The 15,325-nt window shown below is 47.7% G+C and overlaps 6 protein-coding genes across 6 annotated transcripts; 2 read left to right on the top strand and 4 right to left on the bottom strand.

Moving 5' to 3' along the window:
* Nucleotides 1-278: 278 nt before the first annotated feature.
* atrR (transcription factor atrR) lies at nucleotides 279-3,358 on the bottom strand (the record flags this gene model as incomplete). Its single annotated transcript, XM_040783829.1, has 7 exons — nucleotides 279-1,026; nucleotides 1,080-1,643; nucleotides 1,695-1,870; nucleotides 1,931-2,427; nucleotides 2,490-2,890; nucleotides 2,962-3,089; nucleotides 3,164-3,358. The coding sequence occupies 7 exons, from the start codon at nucleotides 3,356-3,358 to the stop codon at nucleotides 279-281; spliced, it is 2,709 nt and encodes a 902-aa protein (XP_040641788.1).
* Nucleotides 3,359-4,045: 687 nt separating this feature from the next.
* On the bottom strand, nucleotides 4,046-4,996 carry pam18 (putative mitochondrial DnaJ chaperone (Tim14)). The gene is made up of 4 exons (XM_040781074.1): nucleotides 4,884-4,996; nucleotides 4,749-4,822; nucleotides 4,632-4,685; nucleotides 4,046-4,570 (listed from the first exon to the last, which is right to left on the bottom strand). Exons 1-4 carry the CDS (start codon nucleotides 4,932-4,934, stop codon nucleotides 4,432-4,434), a joined length of 318 nt encoding a protein of 105 aa, XP_040641787.1. The 5' UTR covers nucleotides 4,935-4,996; the 3' UTR covers nucleotides 4,046-4,431.
* Nucleotides 4,997-5,124: 128 nt separating this feature from the next.
* EURHEDRAFT_269747 (ribosome biogenesis protein rlp24) lies at nucleotides 5,125-5,962 on the top strand. The gene is made up of 2 exons (XM_040778155.1): nucleotides 5,125-5,170; nucleotides 5,226-5,962. Exon 2 carries the CDS (start codon nucleotides 5,496-5,498, stop codon nucleotides 5,940-5,942), a length of 447 nt encoding a protein of 148 aa, XP_040641786.1. The 5' UTR covers nucleotides 5,125-5,170; nucleotides 5,226-5,495; the 3' UTR covers nucleotides 5,943-5,962.
* Nucleotides 5,963-6,333: 371 nt separating this feature from the next.
* EURHEDRAFT_375053 (uncharacterized protein) lies at nucleotides 6,334-7,458 on the top strand (the record flags this gene model as incomplete). The annotated part of the gene is made up of 2 exons (XM_040778706.1): nucleotides 6,334-6,881; nucleotides 6,939-7,458. The coding sequence occupies 2 exons, from the start codon at nucleotides 6,334-6,336 to the stop codon at nucleotides 7,456-7,458; spliced, it is 1,068 nt and encodes a 355-aa protein (XP_040641785.1).
* Nucleotides 7,459-10,046: 2,588 nt separating this feature from the next.
* Nucleotides 10,047-10,600, bottom strand: EURHEDRAFT_409422 (uncharacterized protein; the record flags this gene model as incomplete). Its single annotated transcript, XM_040781073.1, has 2 exons — nucleotides 10,577-10,600; nucleotides 10,047-10,524 (listed from the first exon to the last, which is right to left on the bottom strand). Exon 2 carries the CDS (start codon nucleotides 10,266-10,268, stop codon nucleotides 10,047-10,049), a length of 222 nt encoding a protein of 73 aa, XP_040641784.1. The 5' UTR covers nucleotides 10,269-10,524; nucleotides 10,577-10,600.
* A 1,295-nt stretch (nucleotides 10,601-11,895) lies between these two features.
* Nucleotides 11,896-14,531, bottom strand: EURHEDRAFT_409420 (putative C2H2 finger domain protein). Its single transcript, XM_040781072.1, has 3 exons — nucleotides 14,040-14,531; nucleotides 13,380-13,972; nucleotides 11,896-13,201 (listed from the first exon to the last, which is right to left on the bottom strand). Exons 1-3 carry the CDS (start codon nucleotides 14,052-14,054, stop codon nucleotides 12,349-12,351), a joined length of 1,461 nt encoding a protein of 486 aa, XP_040641783.1. The 5' UTR covers nucleotides 14,055-14,531; the 3' UTR covers nucleotides 11,896-12,348.
* Between the last annotated feature and the right edge of the window lie 794 nt (nucleotides 14,532-15,325).

Below are 15,325 nucleotides of genomic sequence, written 5' to 3'. Positions count from 1 at the left end.
GGTAATTACATTGTGCCTGTCCGTCAAGAGGTGAATTCGGCCTCAGACATGCCTAAGCGAAATCAATATTATTTACCAAGACATATCTTCACGAAGTGGAGTGGTCGGTAGAGTGTAGAGATAGAGCACAGTGCGCTTCGTGTCTCATAGATTTCAAGTGCCAGCAAGAAAATGATCAAAGAAACAGAAGCGCCTTTCCCAACACCGTAAACTCCATTCAATCAAAACCTAGTCTGTGAGATCTTCGGCCCAATCATCAGTTTATTCATGTCTCATAATCAAGATTCGCTCGGGGGCGGTGGGCCATTAGAGTCCATTCCCGAGTCGAACACCGGGAAATTGCTCGACATGTCGGCCCAGTCCCATTCAATGGTCATTGGCATCTGCCATAGATCTTGTGGGACAAACGGTTGTTGAAACGAGGACATTGGATTGCTTCCAGCTCCCCCAAAAGGTTGATCGAACCCGACGTTTCCGAGATTGTTGGGACTCAACATCTCCTGGAAGTCTTGTCCTAACCCGGGCATGGTGTTGACGTTTCTGGGGAGGTCACCAGGTAGACCAGTGTCCGTTGGCATTGCTGTACTAGGGGAAAAGGCAGTTTGGCCATTATATTGACCATCAGTTTGTCCATTAGGCGCCGCATCGTTAGAAAAGAGCGGCGAGGATAACGGTGTTGTCGTAGACGGTGCACCAGCAGGATTCCGGGAAGACGAAGGTGGCGGGGCGTTTCGTTGTTGGGGTTGACTCGGAGCAGTATCGTCTGGGGCTGTTTTGCGCTTCTTCTTGGAATGAGACTCTCGTTCGGCTTTATCGAGCACCACCTTGGCTATCCGCTCGAACTCTCCGCATAGACCAAGCATGCGCTTGATGCTCCCGTTGGATTCATCCGATACAAGCGTGGACAAGAAGTTGACGACGACATTCATCAACTTCACATCTGAACGAGCTCGGGCATCGTTTGGATTTTGGAGGATGTTGGCAAATAATGTAACCAGTGCGGAGACGGGATAGTAGAGGATCAACCTGATTGATTAGCTAGGAACGTTTCCTATAATTCTATTCATCACGAAACTCACCAAACACAAGCAAAGTCACCTTGCGGAATATACTTTATTAGGTTGATCGAGGCTCTCGCAGCTGTGACGCACAGAACTGCAGATAAGAAAACCCTGGGATTCAACGGCCTTGCATTAAGACCCTGGATAGCGTAATTTGACAGACGGCTTGTCCAATAACCATGATGGACCGACATCCGATGAATGGTGGTCAAGCAATTGTAGTAAGCGAAATGGAGGACAACGACGTGCAGGATCAAAGGCGTATGTGCGGCCTTGATATCGTGTTCCGGCCTGAAGTCGACTGGGATGCTGTCTTTCCATTCCTCCAGTTCCTTGTCGAGATCACCAATGGTGTTTAGCAGCTCTCCGTCAGATTGCTTCGACGCTTTGGCGGAATAAAGTCGCTTGTACACACGGCTTTCAATGGTTGCGAATCGACATAATGTTCGGAACAAGTTAAATTTCCCTTTCCCATCCGCCAATGGGACATTGCCGATATTATCCGGGGGATCTTCGCTAGGTAGCTCGACATTCATATCATCGTCATCTTGTACAGGAGGTCGACCTGAGCGGAGGCAGATACTAGAGAAGTCAGAATTGCTAATGGACACGGGATGATGCTAGTCGCCTTACTCTTTGTCAAGCATATATGAAATCCAAAATACTCTCTTTCGCTGCTCTACCTCAACTGGATTCAAACCAAAACCAGAACCTCGTTTATGGAGACCGATGCTGTGAGACAAACGAATTGCTGCAGCGACCAAAAAGAATGAAGGTTGCGGGTTAGGCGTTCCTTGCAAGAAGAGAGACTGTATGCATGTTAGAATAATACAGCAAGAAACAATGGGAGTAGGTTTAAAAAATCCTACCATTCCGAGAAGCGCTTGAACGCTCAAAAGATCCGTATTTCGCATAGTCAGCTCTGTCAGAACGCCCATAGCATTCTTGAGATATAGCCAAGCTTTCTTGTCCTCATCCTGAGGAACCAAGTTGCTCATGACTCGTAACCTGTGCGCAATAGCCAGGACCACGTTGATACTGGCCCACCAGCCGGAACCCTCGTACGGATCTCGCGAGTATTGCCGTTCAACCAGATGCATAAACGTCGGTTCATGATATAATGGAAACATACAATTGAAGTTCGCAAAGAAATCCCGGAACAGCGATATTGCTTCTTCTTTTGGCGGCAGTGGTTTGAAAACACGACGAGCGAAAATATCGCTGAAAACCTCGGGCTTCCAGTACATCCATTTATTGTCATCGACGTAGGCGGAAGATATCATTTCTTGAAACGAAGTATCGCCTGTCTTCTCGTTGACCCATTGAATACCCTTGGGAGAGAATATTGAAAACCCCGATGACGACCCTAGACATAGAATGATCAGCCCACACTTGCTTAGCCCCAGACGCTAACTAAACAGGGCTTACCAATGTATCGAGTCTCCCCGCAGTTGTTTGTAACCAAAGAACACATCATATCTGACAGCGCCTCCACTTCTGTCTCGTCCTTTTGCGACCCGGGGGATGTAACGGCCGTGCGCGGGCTCATTGAATGGGTTTCGATACGAGGAGACGGTTGGTGGCTTTGAGGTGCAGTATTCGGTTGGGTCTGAGTGCCGGACGCATTTGGGGTATTGCTCGTGTTCTGGTTTTGCGATGGCGGGGGGTTCGCGGCGTTCAGTCCGTTGGTAAACGATCGGTCCGCCAGACGCTTCTCCAGTGTCCCAAGATCTGTCTTTCCTCCATCCTCTTGTGATAGAAGGCCGGAAAGTCGTAGCAGCGACTCCATTCGTCCCAACCGATTTTCTAATCCCTCGATGTACTTGGCACTATACGAATATAAAGCGTCAGCGTCATGGAGGCAAACATGCACGTCCGTCATCCTTCGTTATGGACATACCCTTTTGGCGGATTCCGTTTCTTTTCCACTTGTGTGAAAACACAATCGGTCTTGTAGTTGATACAATGCGAACACTTGGGCATCTTGCCGTCACATTTGATCTTCTTCTTCCGGCACATGTCGCAAGCCTGTAACAAAGACGAACAATTCGTCAGTCCCAGTCATTAGCAGCCATATATCGCAGAGAGAAGAGCATCCTCACCCTTGCGATCCGCCTTCTTTTGGCATCATTCTGATCCTCCCCTGTGCTCATCGAAGGCTCGTCCTGAAACGCCGGGAGAACGGACTGCACAGGCGAACCATCTTGACCATATGTGCCGAAAAGATGGGATTGCTGGTTCATGAGCATTGGCATATCAAAGCCCAGCCCCTCAGTACCATCCCCCATGCCCTCCATTATGCACAGCGACCGTTGTCCGACTCGTCTTCGTTGCTCGTTGAGATTCCAAGAGCTCTGTCGCAAAGTGGAGTAGGAAGTATGAGCGTGGCGGGTACTAATGTCTCGAGAACGTGAATGCGGGGTCGTCTGACAGGTTAAAAAGTGATGTAAAATTGAAGAGTGACAGATGAGAGACCTGTCTGCTAGCAGTCGATGTCGTAGAGCTGCGCAAGGACCACAACCGGGATCATTCGACGACGGATCCAGCAACGGCGAGAATTCGGGGAGAGGCAAAATGGAGAAGACGTCGTGGTAGTAGAAGATTACTCAACCAGAACCACGGCACGTGAACGCTCCAAGGTATGTTTATAAAATACCTCTGGTCCAGGAACCAACAAGATTAACTCAGAGACGGCGGAATGAATCATAAGCCGTTTCCCGTCTCAAGATTCAAAGATGGACGGACGGAGATGGTCAAGGAATCGATGCTGCTGCCTTTTGAACGGAACCTGTCGTCCCCGAGCTCCGACGAGAGACGTGAGAAACTCACCCACAAGACGGATACTTACACTGAGTGTTCCCGAGTAGATCTGACTGCTTTGCGGCCTCTGCTTGTTCTACAAATGCGAGACGAAAAATGGTTATTCTGCATGCTGTGATAAGATTATCGCATTTTCCTCACTGACAGCTCCCTTCCCCCTTTGCGAATGCGAATACGAGTGCGAGTACGACTGGCAACGAACTCAGGAAAGCAATGGTACTAAAAATACAGAATAATCCATTGTTTCTCATAAATCAAGAGTGGCGATCTCGTCAGGATATAGACACATAATATAATGGTAAAATACAAACACTCCCATACAGGAGTACATCCGGGTTATATCCCATCTTTAAAAATCCAACCAACGCCTCGCTATGCACCCAAACAAGAAATATCTCTTGTTACAATCGTCGATACCCAGGTATCAGTCCCTGATTTCCTATTTGTGCCGTCTTGTTGGTTGATCGTTGCATTCAACGTTTCCCCTCACTTGACGGGGCGGGACTCCGTGGTGCTCGTGTCCGAACTTCGGTCGCATGATACGGGTCGGCTAAGTGTGTTTGTCGAGGAATTCCTTCGCTTCGTTGATCTTCGTAGCCAGGTAGGGGCTGCCGCCGCGATCCGGGTGGTTGAGGAGCATGAGCTGGCGGTGCTTCTTGCGGACCTTGTCCTTGTTGAGGGTGCGCTCTCTGTACAATGTTAGATCGGAACCCTATTATTAAAATTGTGTTAGGTCACTGTATAACATACGGAAGTTCGAGAATCAAAGAGGCTTCGCGACGGGTCATCCGAGGATCAAATCCACTGTATTCCAGTTAGCCGAGGCCTAATACGGTATATCCAACGCTGAAACCTGGAAAAACCCACCCCTTGTAGAATGCCTTGCCTGCAGCACCAATACCTCCCTTAGAGCGACGGTAGGCGACAAGACCAGCCCGACCCTGTAGACAGAGGGGTCAGTCAGCTCCGATGGTGGCCCCGAAATGTCCTATGTTCCCTTACCAAAAAGGCGGCCGTAGCAACGCCCAGTCCCATAACTAACGTAGAAGCCATTGTAAAGCGTAGTTCAACTGATAGTATGCAGTAACTGTGGTCTCTCTCTTCTCGAGGCGGCGGACGAGGGACAAGTCTAAGCCGGCGGAAGTCGAGATAAAAATCGGACCGCCGCCGCAAGCTCCCAATCAGGTTTAGCGCCAGCCGCTCCGCAAAAGTTTCAGTTGATGATTTCGAATGTTTCTTTTCTACCTTCAACCATCCACCTTCTGTACATAAACATCGTGCAAAATGAGGTTTGTTCTATCCTATTTTCTTGCATTGGAAGAATTTGCTTTCTAACTGTCGCAGGGTTGAGACGTGTCATTTCTGCGTAAGTGACGGGGTCGCAAGAGGTGATTTTTTTTTTTTTTTTTTGGCGGCATTGCTAACGGAGGAATTGTTGTATAACAGTCACGGCCGACCTACCCTAGCAAGGGTATTACATTCGTCCGGTACGTCGCTTCTGCTGAGATTGTCTTTTGAAATAAAGAAGCAGGGATTGAGGACAAATCTAACGGTAACAGGAACGACTCCCGTCAGTTTCGATTCTGCCGTTCGAAATGCCATAAGAACTTTAAGATGAAGCGCCAGCCTCGCAAGCTCAAGTGGACCAAGACTCACCGTGCCACTCGCGGCAAGGAAATGATTGTCGACTCGTCGCTTGTCCTGTCGCAGTTTGCCAAGAAGAGAAACGCTCCCGTCAAGTACGACCGCAACCTCGTCAACGCTACCGTCAAGGCTATGGAGAGAGTCGAGGAGATCCGCCAACGCAGAGAGCACCAGTTCACCAAGAGACGTCTGGCAGGCAAACTGGCTCGCGACCGCAAGCGCGAGGAAGACCGCAAGGTGGTGGCCGAGGGCGAGCACCTCATTCGCAAGGAGCTCCGGGAGAGAGAAGAGGGCCAGCCTCTGGCCGCCGAATCGACCAAGACGTCCAGATTGCATGGCGAGGAGAGACTCAGGCAGCAGAAGAAGACCAGATTATTGGTGGATGGTACTACCCAGGAGGAGATGGATGTCGATTAAAGGGTCACTTTCCGTTGAGCTTCGTTTCTACTTTTCTCGTTTCCCTCTTTTCAGATACGATTGGAGCTTATGAGGAGTTCGGTTGTCTTTCTTTGAGTTATCTAGATTCCTTAAAAAGTAATGCATTGGGTTTGGGATACAATCATGTTTGCACGTTTGCATTCGTTGGCTTGGCCATCGAGCATTCACTGCTCGAGTAGTGCCTATTTATATATTCTCGTCTTCGCGTTTTCCCTTCTTCTCTTCTTCTTCGCTTCTTCTCTTCCTCTTCCTCTTCATCTTTCCTAATCGCGCCTTTCGTACGTCGACTACCACCATCATCAATTCCAAAATCCCATCATCTCATCACCAAATCAAACCTACCATTGCACACAGCAAGACACGGAATAACATGCTCTTCCCCTTTATCGGCCTCGTGATCACCCTCTCCTTATGGAGTACTATCCTTAATCTCCAGCCCAACGACCCTCGAGAAGACTACGTTCGACGTCTGACCAGCACCGTTGGCATAACAGCAGTCATTACGGGATGCCTTGACCTGACAAATGGTATTATCAATGCCTATGGCCCTGGAAAAGGTAGCGATGAGATTACTTGGATGTATGATCTTGTGAACAGCGGAGATCTTCATGCTACGGCGACGAGCACGGTCAACATACCCTCGAAAACAGCAAAATCAGACTCGAGCAGAGTTGCAGGGCCCTTGCCTCTATCTACACGCGCGCAACTCATCATTGTTGGAAGTGTGCTAGTCATATCCTTTCTTCCTCGAAAAAATATCATCTCTATGGATGATTCTACGCTGGAAGAACATCACGCAGAATCCGATCAATCTTCACTTGAGATGCTGTACCTCTCACCCGAGGCTGAACCATCCCTTTATGAGCAGATAGACTCCCTACTCTCCAGTTCGCTTCAACTCGATTCCGGTAGTTCTGAGTGAGTACCCCACGTCTTTCCAAGGACAATCTGTCAAATAGATGCTAACATAGATAGGGCATCCACGAAACCGAGTCAAACCCCTGATTCTTTGGACTCTGTGTCTCAGGCTACTTCTTCAACAGTGAGCTCAGTCATAAACTCTCCGACTACGTCTAGATCTACGACCCCTGCGTCTTCTAGCTTCACCACACCTAATTGCAGCACACCACCCTCTCCCATCGATTACAATCATCGATTTGTTTCTCAAACGGTCATGCCGTACTATGCTAGTGATAATGATCTCAACTATGTCGAAGCCGATGTTGTCTTTCATCATCAATTCGAGTTACAAGCCAACCACGATAAGGACAAAACTAGCCAGGGAGGCCCTATATCCGATAAAATTACCCCAACGCCTAAAGTCACCACTTCGCAGCTTGAACAGCCATCGACTCTCGAGCAGAACTCTGCCACGACTACTCCAAAGAAGCGCCGACATCCTCGACCCAGCCAGGCTAAGAGACGCCGTTTTGCAAGGCGGAATGAGCAGGCTTTTAGACTGTCAGCATCGGGTCAGGATGATCAGGTCAGCTAATTTTGGAGGTTAGTGACGGTACAGTGTTCTCGATTTATGTTTGGGATAGTCATGTTTTTTTTTTTTTTTTTTTTTTTTTTTTTTTTTTTTTTTTTTTTTTTTTTTTTTTGGATTTACATTATGGATAGGGGCATCTCTTTCTGTTTTAAATTTCATTTTACGTCTTTCTTTGCAGCATTTAATGTATGTATTATATGAAGGAGTTGAATAACCGGGTTAGCGCTGGACCCTTACTGATGTCAACATAGTGTTCAAATGAAGTACGCTACCGCATAGAAATTTCCACTCGCAAATCCTCCAGTTTCTTCTTAAATCAAACTATTGAATGGCATACTGCTGACACGAGCGTCAAAAGCAGTGAAGATGGTGTATCCAAGTAGACTGGCCCTGTAATATACACCATCTTCTCTTCTCCCTCTTTTTACCCATCATACATCTAGAATAGTTAGCCATATTATCAAGTATATGGCTTGCTCATGCTTTCTCAAATCCGTGCCTCCCTGGTACCCTCGAAACAAATGGTCTGAATACAGATACTGTCCAGGCTTACTGTGCCTATCACTTTAGTCCCTTGGTTCTGAACAGAATTCGGCTCAATTAAGCCATCAAGATGGTCTAATAGGGCCTAAAAGTCCCGGAGAAGATATTGCCGCTTCTACAAGGAGATCACGACAAGCCTGGTACCACTGAGATAACATCAAGTCAATTGCGCTGCCACAGTTCACTATCCTGGAGAAAAAAAGATCTCTGTCGCAAACAACCCCACTTCCAATCTGGGAAAATGCGTCCTAAGGCCTGAGACGTTACTAAAGCAATCACCATCTTCTTGTATCACTCTGCCTCGACAGCTATATCGGGACCATCTTCAGAAGGCCTAAAATTTTGGTCCTTGGGCTTAGTATTGGCAGGTGATGACCAGACCAACGAGGATCTTTGCGTTCGAGGGCCATTGATTTCTTACATTCTGGCATCAGTGATGCCAACTAGTCGTACAGCACTGGAGCTTAGCCGACTTTGCAGTCTCGAAAACTTTAGAGCTATTTGAAAAAGTTCGAGGTCGAATCCAATTAAGGAAATAAAGCAATAAAATAAGCCTGATACAGCCTTTTGCTAGCTACATAGGTTTATACAATATGCATTGGCTCGTCCGACGAAGCAGCTCTAAATCCATCAAGACGCATCTAATCCGCAAATGAATATCCAGCTTGAAACTACATTTTCATTACTCCAAAAAACCCTATCTATAACCATACATCGTACATGAAGCACCCGGCTAATACACACACGAAAAGATCCCAGAAAGCACGTTTGTGAGCCAATCCCTCAAATGAAACTCCCTACCACATTCCACTTTCCAAGCTCCTAAATCCACTGATCCAGTTCCGTGATAGCCCTACGAGTCAAAAGTCAAGTCAACAACTCGAAGCAGTGATCACAACCGCACAATTCCCATATTCACCCCCATCCCCACTCCTATTCCCCAGGTACTTCTCCCTTGCAACCTCCCACTCCTCTCTGTAGCTCCTTTCTGTCCGATTCGGCCTTTCAGCTACCCACACTCCCCAGAAAGTCCATGGGTCCTGGCTGGATAACAAGACTCCGCTGGTTATACTGCTGTCACTGTATCCCATCCTGATATATCCATCCTTCTAGCTATCATCCTCCTCCTTTTTGACAATGATCTCCGTAAAGTCAGAGCTCTCGGTAATTATCTCCGTCGATCTAGTTAGCATCAATCCGCGAAGACGGTGGCTGCTGCAGTACGTATGTTGACCGGAAACTTGAAAATGCAGTCACTGCTTGACCTGATAGGCTTCCAGGCTGCTGGAAAGAACTGCTGATTCCGTGCTCGACTTTGTAATTATCGACAAGGCATCGGATGTTTGCGCCAGATCCTTATAGGATTACTCGTGTCTAGGTCTTGGATGGCGGGAAGCTCGCTCAAAAGGTAAAGTGGGGGAGTAAGTCAACGAGAGATCGAATGGGTGGGAGGAGCAAAAGGGGCTCATATTAAACCCGTTAGTAGTCTTTACTTTTATAGCAAGCCTAAAATTGAAGAGACCCCTGACCCTGTGAAATCAAGGCCTTTCGTGGAGTGGCAAACGATAATGCATATCTCGAGTATCAGGGTTGATTTCTTCCATCTGCAGCAGGCCATCTACGGGATATGTCCACATATTTAGATTCACATAGTCTGATTTTAGCTTCGACAGGCCGTAGAATGAATGGAAAGGGGATAGGTCTATCCCCATGTTAATGATCTTGGATTGGAAATAGCCTCGTTTGCTGGCGATATTAGCCCTAATTTAGTCGCATATCTCTCAGACTGCTATTGTGAGAGGCTTAATTACTTAATGCAACATTATGTAAAAGATATTTATACTCCTTACATTCCAAAAGCTGTTTAGGTATCTCTGTGGATCAGGCGAAGGGCATCGTATCAGAGTGAGGTTGACTTAGCCTATATATAGTGCACCATCTGATTGGTTTGCTTAGACTCGTATGTTTTCATGGTTGGGCCATGGGGCCCCTCCCCATACTTCGCCCTTTGTGCGTGTAGCTAGATATTCGCTCTTTTCTACAATCATCTATCGACTACCCATGTTACCGTTATCGGCATTCGTTTCTATACATCGATGTACTGCTGTATACGGGTTAATAGGGCTCTCCAGCATAAAATTCGCGGTTTGTCCAGTGCTTGACACTCCAGCATCTGATGTAATAAGAGCGATTGTGGCGGCCCTGACGTGAGACAGAGTGACCACTATCGTGAAAAGATGGGATAAAGCAGTCATGGCATGGCCATTCATGGCAACGTATGCATCACCGTAATAGAGGTACACATCCCTTGCGGTCAACAGTTTCACGGCGAAATCTTGTCCATTTTCCACAGCTACAGAAAGTTGACTCTGGCCAAGAGTTTGTCTAATCAGCGTGTGCCATTATTATACAGTACTGCAATAGTCTATTGGATTCCTCACAATCACCTTCAAAAGCAAGTGGCATGATGTGCAGGTACCTTGGGCGGCATATTCTGATCTAGTGCATTGACATCAGCGAGCTTCAAGGTGGTTAAAATATCATCGATGCCACAATATATCTAAAGCTCATTGTGTACAGATTTTGAAGAGCTCACACCCTAAGACCTGGAGTGCATATACGAACCCACCAAGCGAAAAGGAGAATACACCAAAGTCAATCAATTCCGCGAGCAAGCAGCTCGTGATGGGTATCCATACGCTTGAGTGGACACATGTTGCATCAATAAAGCAGCGCCGAGCTGTCCAAAGCCATCGATTCAACTTTTATATGGTATCAAGACACAGGACCCAGTAGCATGGGGGAAAGCTTTATTGTCCAGCAATCTGCACGCAAGCAAATTCAGGCCGGACTACGTACAGCCCGGCTGGTTGAAACATCGGATTCATTCGCGCCGTTTAATCGACAGCAGACACAATGCCCAGGGAGTGCGTTCAGGGTGGATGCAATGGTGTCTTGGAGCATTAAGTGATGGCGGATCCGGCATCGTGGCCGCAGATGCAGTTTCAAGGCCGAACAGGAGGACGGGGGGCTTGAGCATGTACGGGTTCATCGGGAACATCACTAGAATATACTTATTCACGATCACCTTGGAGTTGACCACTTACCATAATCCATTTCTACCATGAGCAGCAGCAATAGTGCAACCTACATGATTTAAATACTCTATCCTCATTCCTTATTCCAGACCAACACAAACACAATGTCTGTCTGCTAGCAGCAAGATGGTTTAAACCCTCTCTCCACCAAGGAACAGCCATGATCATGATCATTTTAGTGCTGAAACTAATGATTCCTTGGCTGGTGTCACCCTAGTGGGACAATTTTAGGCTTGTGCTGCTTGCAGTATTGCTTGTTGCTTTCTCATCTGGATATAGTCTATAATTGAACATAATTGAATACAGGGGGTTATGGCGGTGGTCATTGCCAGGAACCTTGTCCCTAAACCGTCGCCGATCTAGCTCTGCCGGCTATAAATATAGCAATGTCGCCCGTCTGTATTCTAGTTCTCTACATCAATATGTTATCTTTTCTTCCCATCATCCAGCTATTGGTTAACCCCTGACATTGTATCTTCGTACATCCCGTCTTTTCTTTTTATACACAGCCCTCAGAGACCTCCTTATCATGGCAGTCCAGTAGTGTAGATATGCTAGTACCTCCATCTAAATTTGCAGTGGCAGAAACCGTTCCATACATGCCATCGATGCCGAGGCTCACTTTAATCAAGTGTCAGGCAGCCGGGTGCCTCCTTGTACATCGAGTACAATCGAGTACATAGTCCAGGTCAAAACGAGATCTAAGATAACATGGAAAAATCTCGGAACATAAACGCTCTCCGGTTAGACGTTGTGCAACGCCAGAATAAACCGAAATGCTTATATTACCCAAGAAATAGGGCTGAGTAGCACTGCACTACATGTATATATCCGTGCAACAATTAATGCAATATCTCCATTGCTATCAAGCAAGTACAGAGACCAGAGGTACATGCAACGCATGTATACAAGGTCAGGGTGTATATATCAATATCAAACGCTGGCCATGATGGTTATGTAGAAATTCAAATGATACATGGTGGCTGGAAACAAAGGAAACAGAAGGAAGGACTAATAATAATATACTTGGATGGACCGTATAATTCCAAGCTAGTCCATCTTGTAATATGTAAAGGCAAAGTCCCAGAATGATACCAACGTCAACGGCTGGGTAGTTCATCTGGGACTGCAATGATGCAACCAAATACGCATCAATGGGGATAAAACAGAAAGGAAAGCAAGAGGCTAGCTCGTAGAGTCATTATGCAGCTGGCTGTTGCAGCTGTTGGAAAGGGCAAGGGGAAGGGGTAGGTTACTCCTCCATCAGACCAAAAACGCCGTCGTCATCGTCGTCCTGCGTCGGACGGTTCCCAAAGTCGACATCCGCGTTGCGGTTCTGCCGCGATGTGCGGTCTGTATCGCCCGTCCGGACTTCCCGTTCATCGGATACCTTGTAGGAAAGAGATGGGTTGTAGGATACCGACAGGAAGTTCGGGATGGATCCGGGGATAGATCCAGGGATGGCAGTGTCGGCTGCGGGCACTCGGGACTGGTCCAAGCTCTGACTCTGATTGCTAGGATCCAGGAATCGTCCTGGCAGCGAAGGCACCGGGGGAATGCTGGGCGACATGGCCACAGGACGTGTCCGTGGGGTGCCAAAGTTGCAGAGACCAATTGCCGCGGCCAAGTCTGCCTCATCGTCGTCATGCAGCCTCGTGTTTGCCGTCGAAGGTCGCGTCTCGATGCTGGAGTGGCGGAAGTTGGCAAATGACGGTGAGTGCAATGGAGCACTCCCATTGAACGAGCTCGACGGAATGGATTGGTAGGAGTGGGAGAAAAGTCCAGAGGGATTCCGGCTGGCACGGGGAACGTCGTATCGCTTGTCTGCGGTGGTCGACACGCCAGACATCTCCAGATCATCCTCGTCGTCTTCGCTTTCCTCATTCTCTTCCATGTCTTGCTCCATGGGAGGGGGCGTGGTGTCTGCGGAACTGAGACCTTCACGACGCTCCGAAGACGCGTCGGGCGAGGCGGAAGATAACTCCGATTCCTCCGGGCCATCATTCATAGTGACGAGAACACTAGCGGCTTCCAAGAGTTGAACTTGCTGATGCTTGGAGATCAATAGCTTCGAGGTAACAGCCCAAGCCGGGTCATGTTCCCACCTAATGTGTTTCAACCAACGTCAACCGGGGGTCCAGGAGGGTAGGATACGAGGGAAAGGGGGGAAAGGTATCTAAAGGAGGAGCTGGACCACGAGGGCGACCTAACAGAGCCAACATGGCGCAATGCTCCGAGAACCGGCAGGACAGCGTGGGTTGATTGTGGGAAGGGGATACACACATATGCTTGGACAAGCAGCTGCCATGCTTGTACCCTTTCCCGCAACGTTCACAGCGAAGTTCGACCAAAGAACGCTTTCCTTCTCTGGTCGGGGGAGCACCTTCACTGACACGGCGGCTTCGATTCTTAGAAGAAGAGGAAGCAGAGAGGTTCGATGGATTTGGCCGAGTGTTTGTAGCGGCGGAGCCAGTGTTCGGAGCAAGGGGGGATTGGTTCGGGACCGAGAGCTTGCCAGCGACCGAAGGATCTTGATAACCAGGGCTGTTCATGCTCCGGGAGAAAAACGAGGGCGAGGAAGTGGCCGCGGTGAAACCGGAGGGTACTCCGACCGAGGAGGATTCCATGGGAGGCTTGCGGCTGGAGGGTCGACGGTTGACAGAGGCAGGCATGGGAACACCCGCGGAATCACCACCGCTGGGATCTTTGACGGTAGCAGCAGCCACGGCGGCAGCAGCAGTACTGGTGACAGCGGCTGTGGTGACACTCTTGCGACGAGTAACGCGGTGGTTTGGATTCACGGCCCCGAGAGACATGGAATGCGAGTGGTGGTGTCGTTGGGAGGACTGCGGAAGAGGACGCGAGAGAGAGAGTTCCTGGCAGTAGAGATAATGCATTAGACCTGGGGGGAGATAATAATGGGTTGCTGAATATTGACGGTACCTTGAAAGAAGCCATGGTGACTCGGGCAGCCCTGCCGGGAGTTGTCTAGGCTATAGACTGTCCAGAGATAGTAAACGAAAGCAAGAGATTCAGAATAGGAGGAGAATTGCTGTTCCGGAGCGTGAAATAGCGGTAAATAGGGCGTAGAGAGGGTCGAAAGTGCGGTGGTGTAATACGTAGGAAAAAGTGTCCAGTGGAAAAAAGTGTCGGGAGTTCAGCAGGAGAGAGTTTCCAAGGAGGATTTGCGGGGGGGACCGCTGAGTGATTAAATTGAGTGTGCGGGGATTAACTGCGACCAGAGTGTTTCTGAGAGATGTCTGTATTAGAGGGAATAAGAAGTATGAGAGAAAAGAGAGAGAAAGAGAGGGAAAAAAAAGTTGAAAAAGAATAAAGACAAAAGAAAGAAGGTGACCAACAATAATGATGCCATCTGGCCCACTCAGCAGTCGTAGCCCAAGTATAGGTTCCTTATTTGCTATATACTTGTAGATACTATGCTACAACGCTCTTCTCAGTGTCCTATTCTCTCTGTTCTCTGCTATTGCTTGTATGCCGACGAGTATGTCTGTACAAGGACTCTGTACAAGGACTCTGTATCGTGCACGTTTGTCAAGGCAGACAGACAGGGGTCAGATCACGAGCCCTGCAGCTGGCTGTGCCTGTATCATGTATGTTTCTTTTTTACGTACGGGTATGTATCGTTTTATTCTCTTTCTTTCTCTACAATATAATACATGTTTATCTATTCTTCCTACAGAGCACATCCATACTTGCACTCTTCTTTATTCTCGTATTCTGTTCTCTAAATTCCGGTTATCGACCGGTCTAGGTCGATGATGTCATTAATACACGTCGCTATTTATTACCATACCGTAACTTCTTTTTCGGGAACACACGACAGCAAGTATTTGTGCAATGACTTGTTCCAGTAAATACTTGAGTAGAAACCAGAGTATAGTTTCATTCTTCTATGTATAGTGCTATCGGTACTAAATACAGCAGATAACAAGAGATCAAACAAGATAGTCAGGGCACATCTACCCCATTGACCCGTAAATATATTATGAATCAGTAAGAGAATTTAATTCATCTCGTAAGTAAATCATGGATGCTTTTTCCCTTCAATTGTGATCCATTGATCTTATCTAATCTGGAAACCAAACAGTGCAAACTATTCATCTGCATAAAATAAGTTCGATGCTCCTCCACACTAAACATAAATCAATCGACGAATAAGCTTAAAAGCTTTCTCGAAGGCGGCTTGCCTAATTGGTAGATATCAAACG

This window comes from Aspergillus ruber (assembly GCF_000600275.1).
Source record: "Aspergillus ruber CBS 135680 unplaced genomic scaffold scaffold00004, whole genome shotgun sequence".
Lineage (NCBI taxonomy): Eukaryota > Fungi > Ascomycota > Eurotiomycetes > Eurotiales > Aspergillaceae > Aspergillus > Aspergillus ruber.
This window is presented reverse-complemented; position numbering and strand designations above follow the sequence as displayed.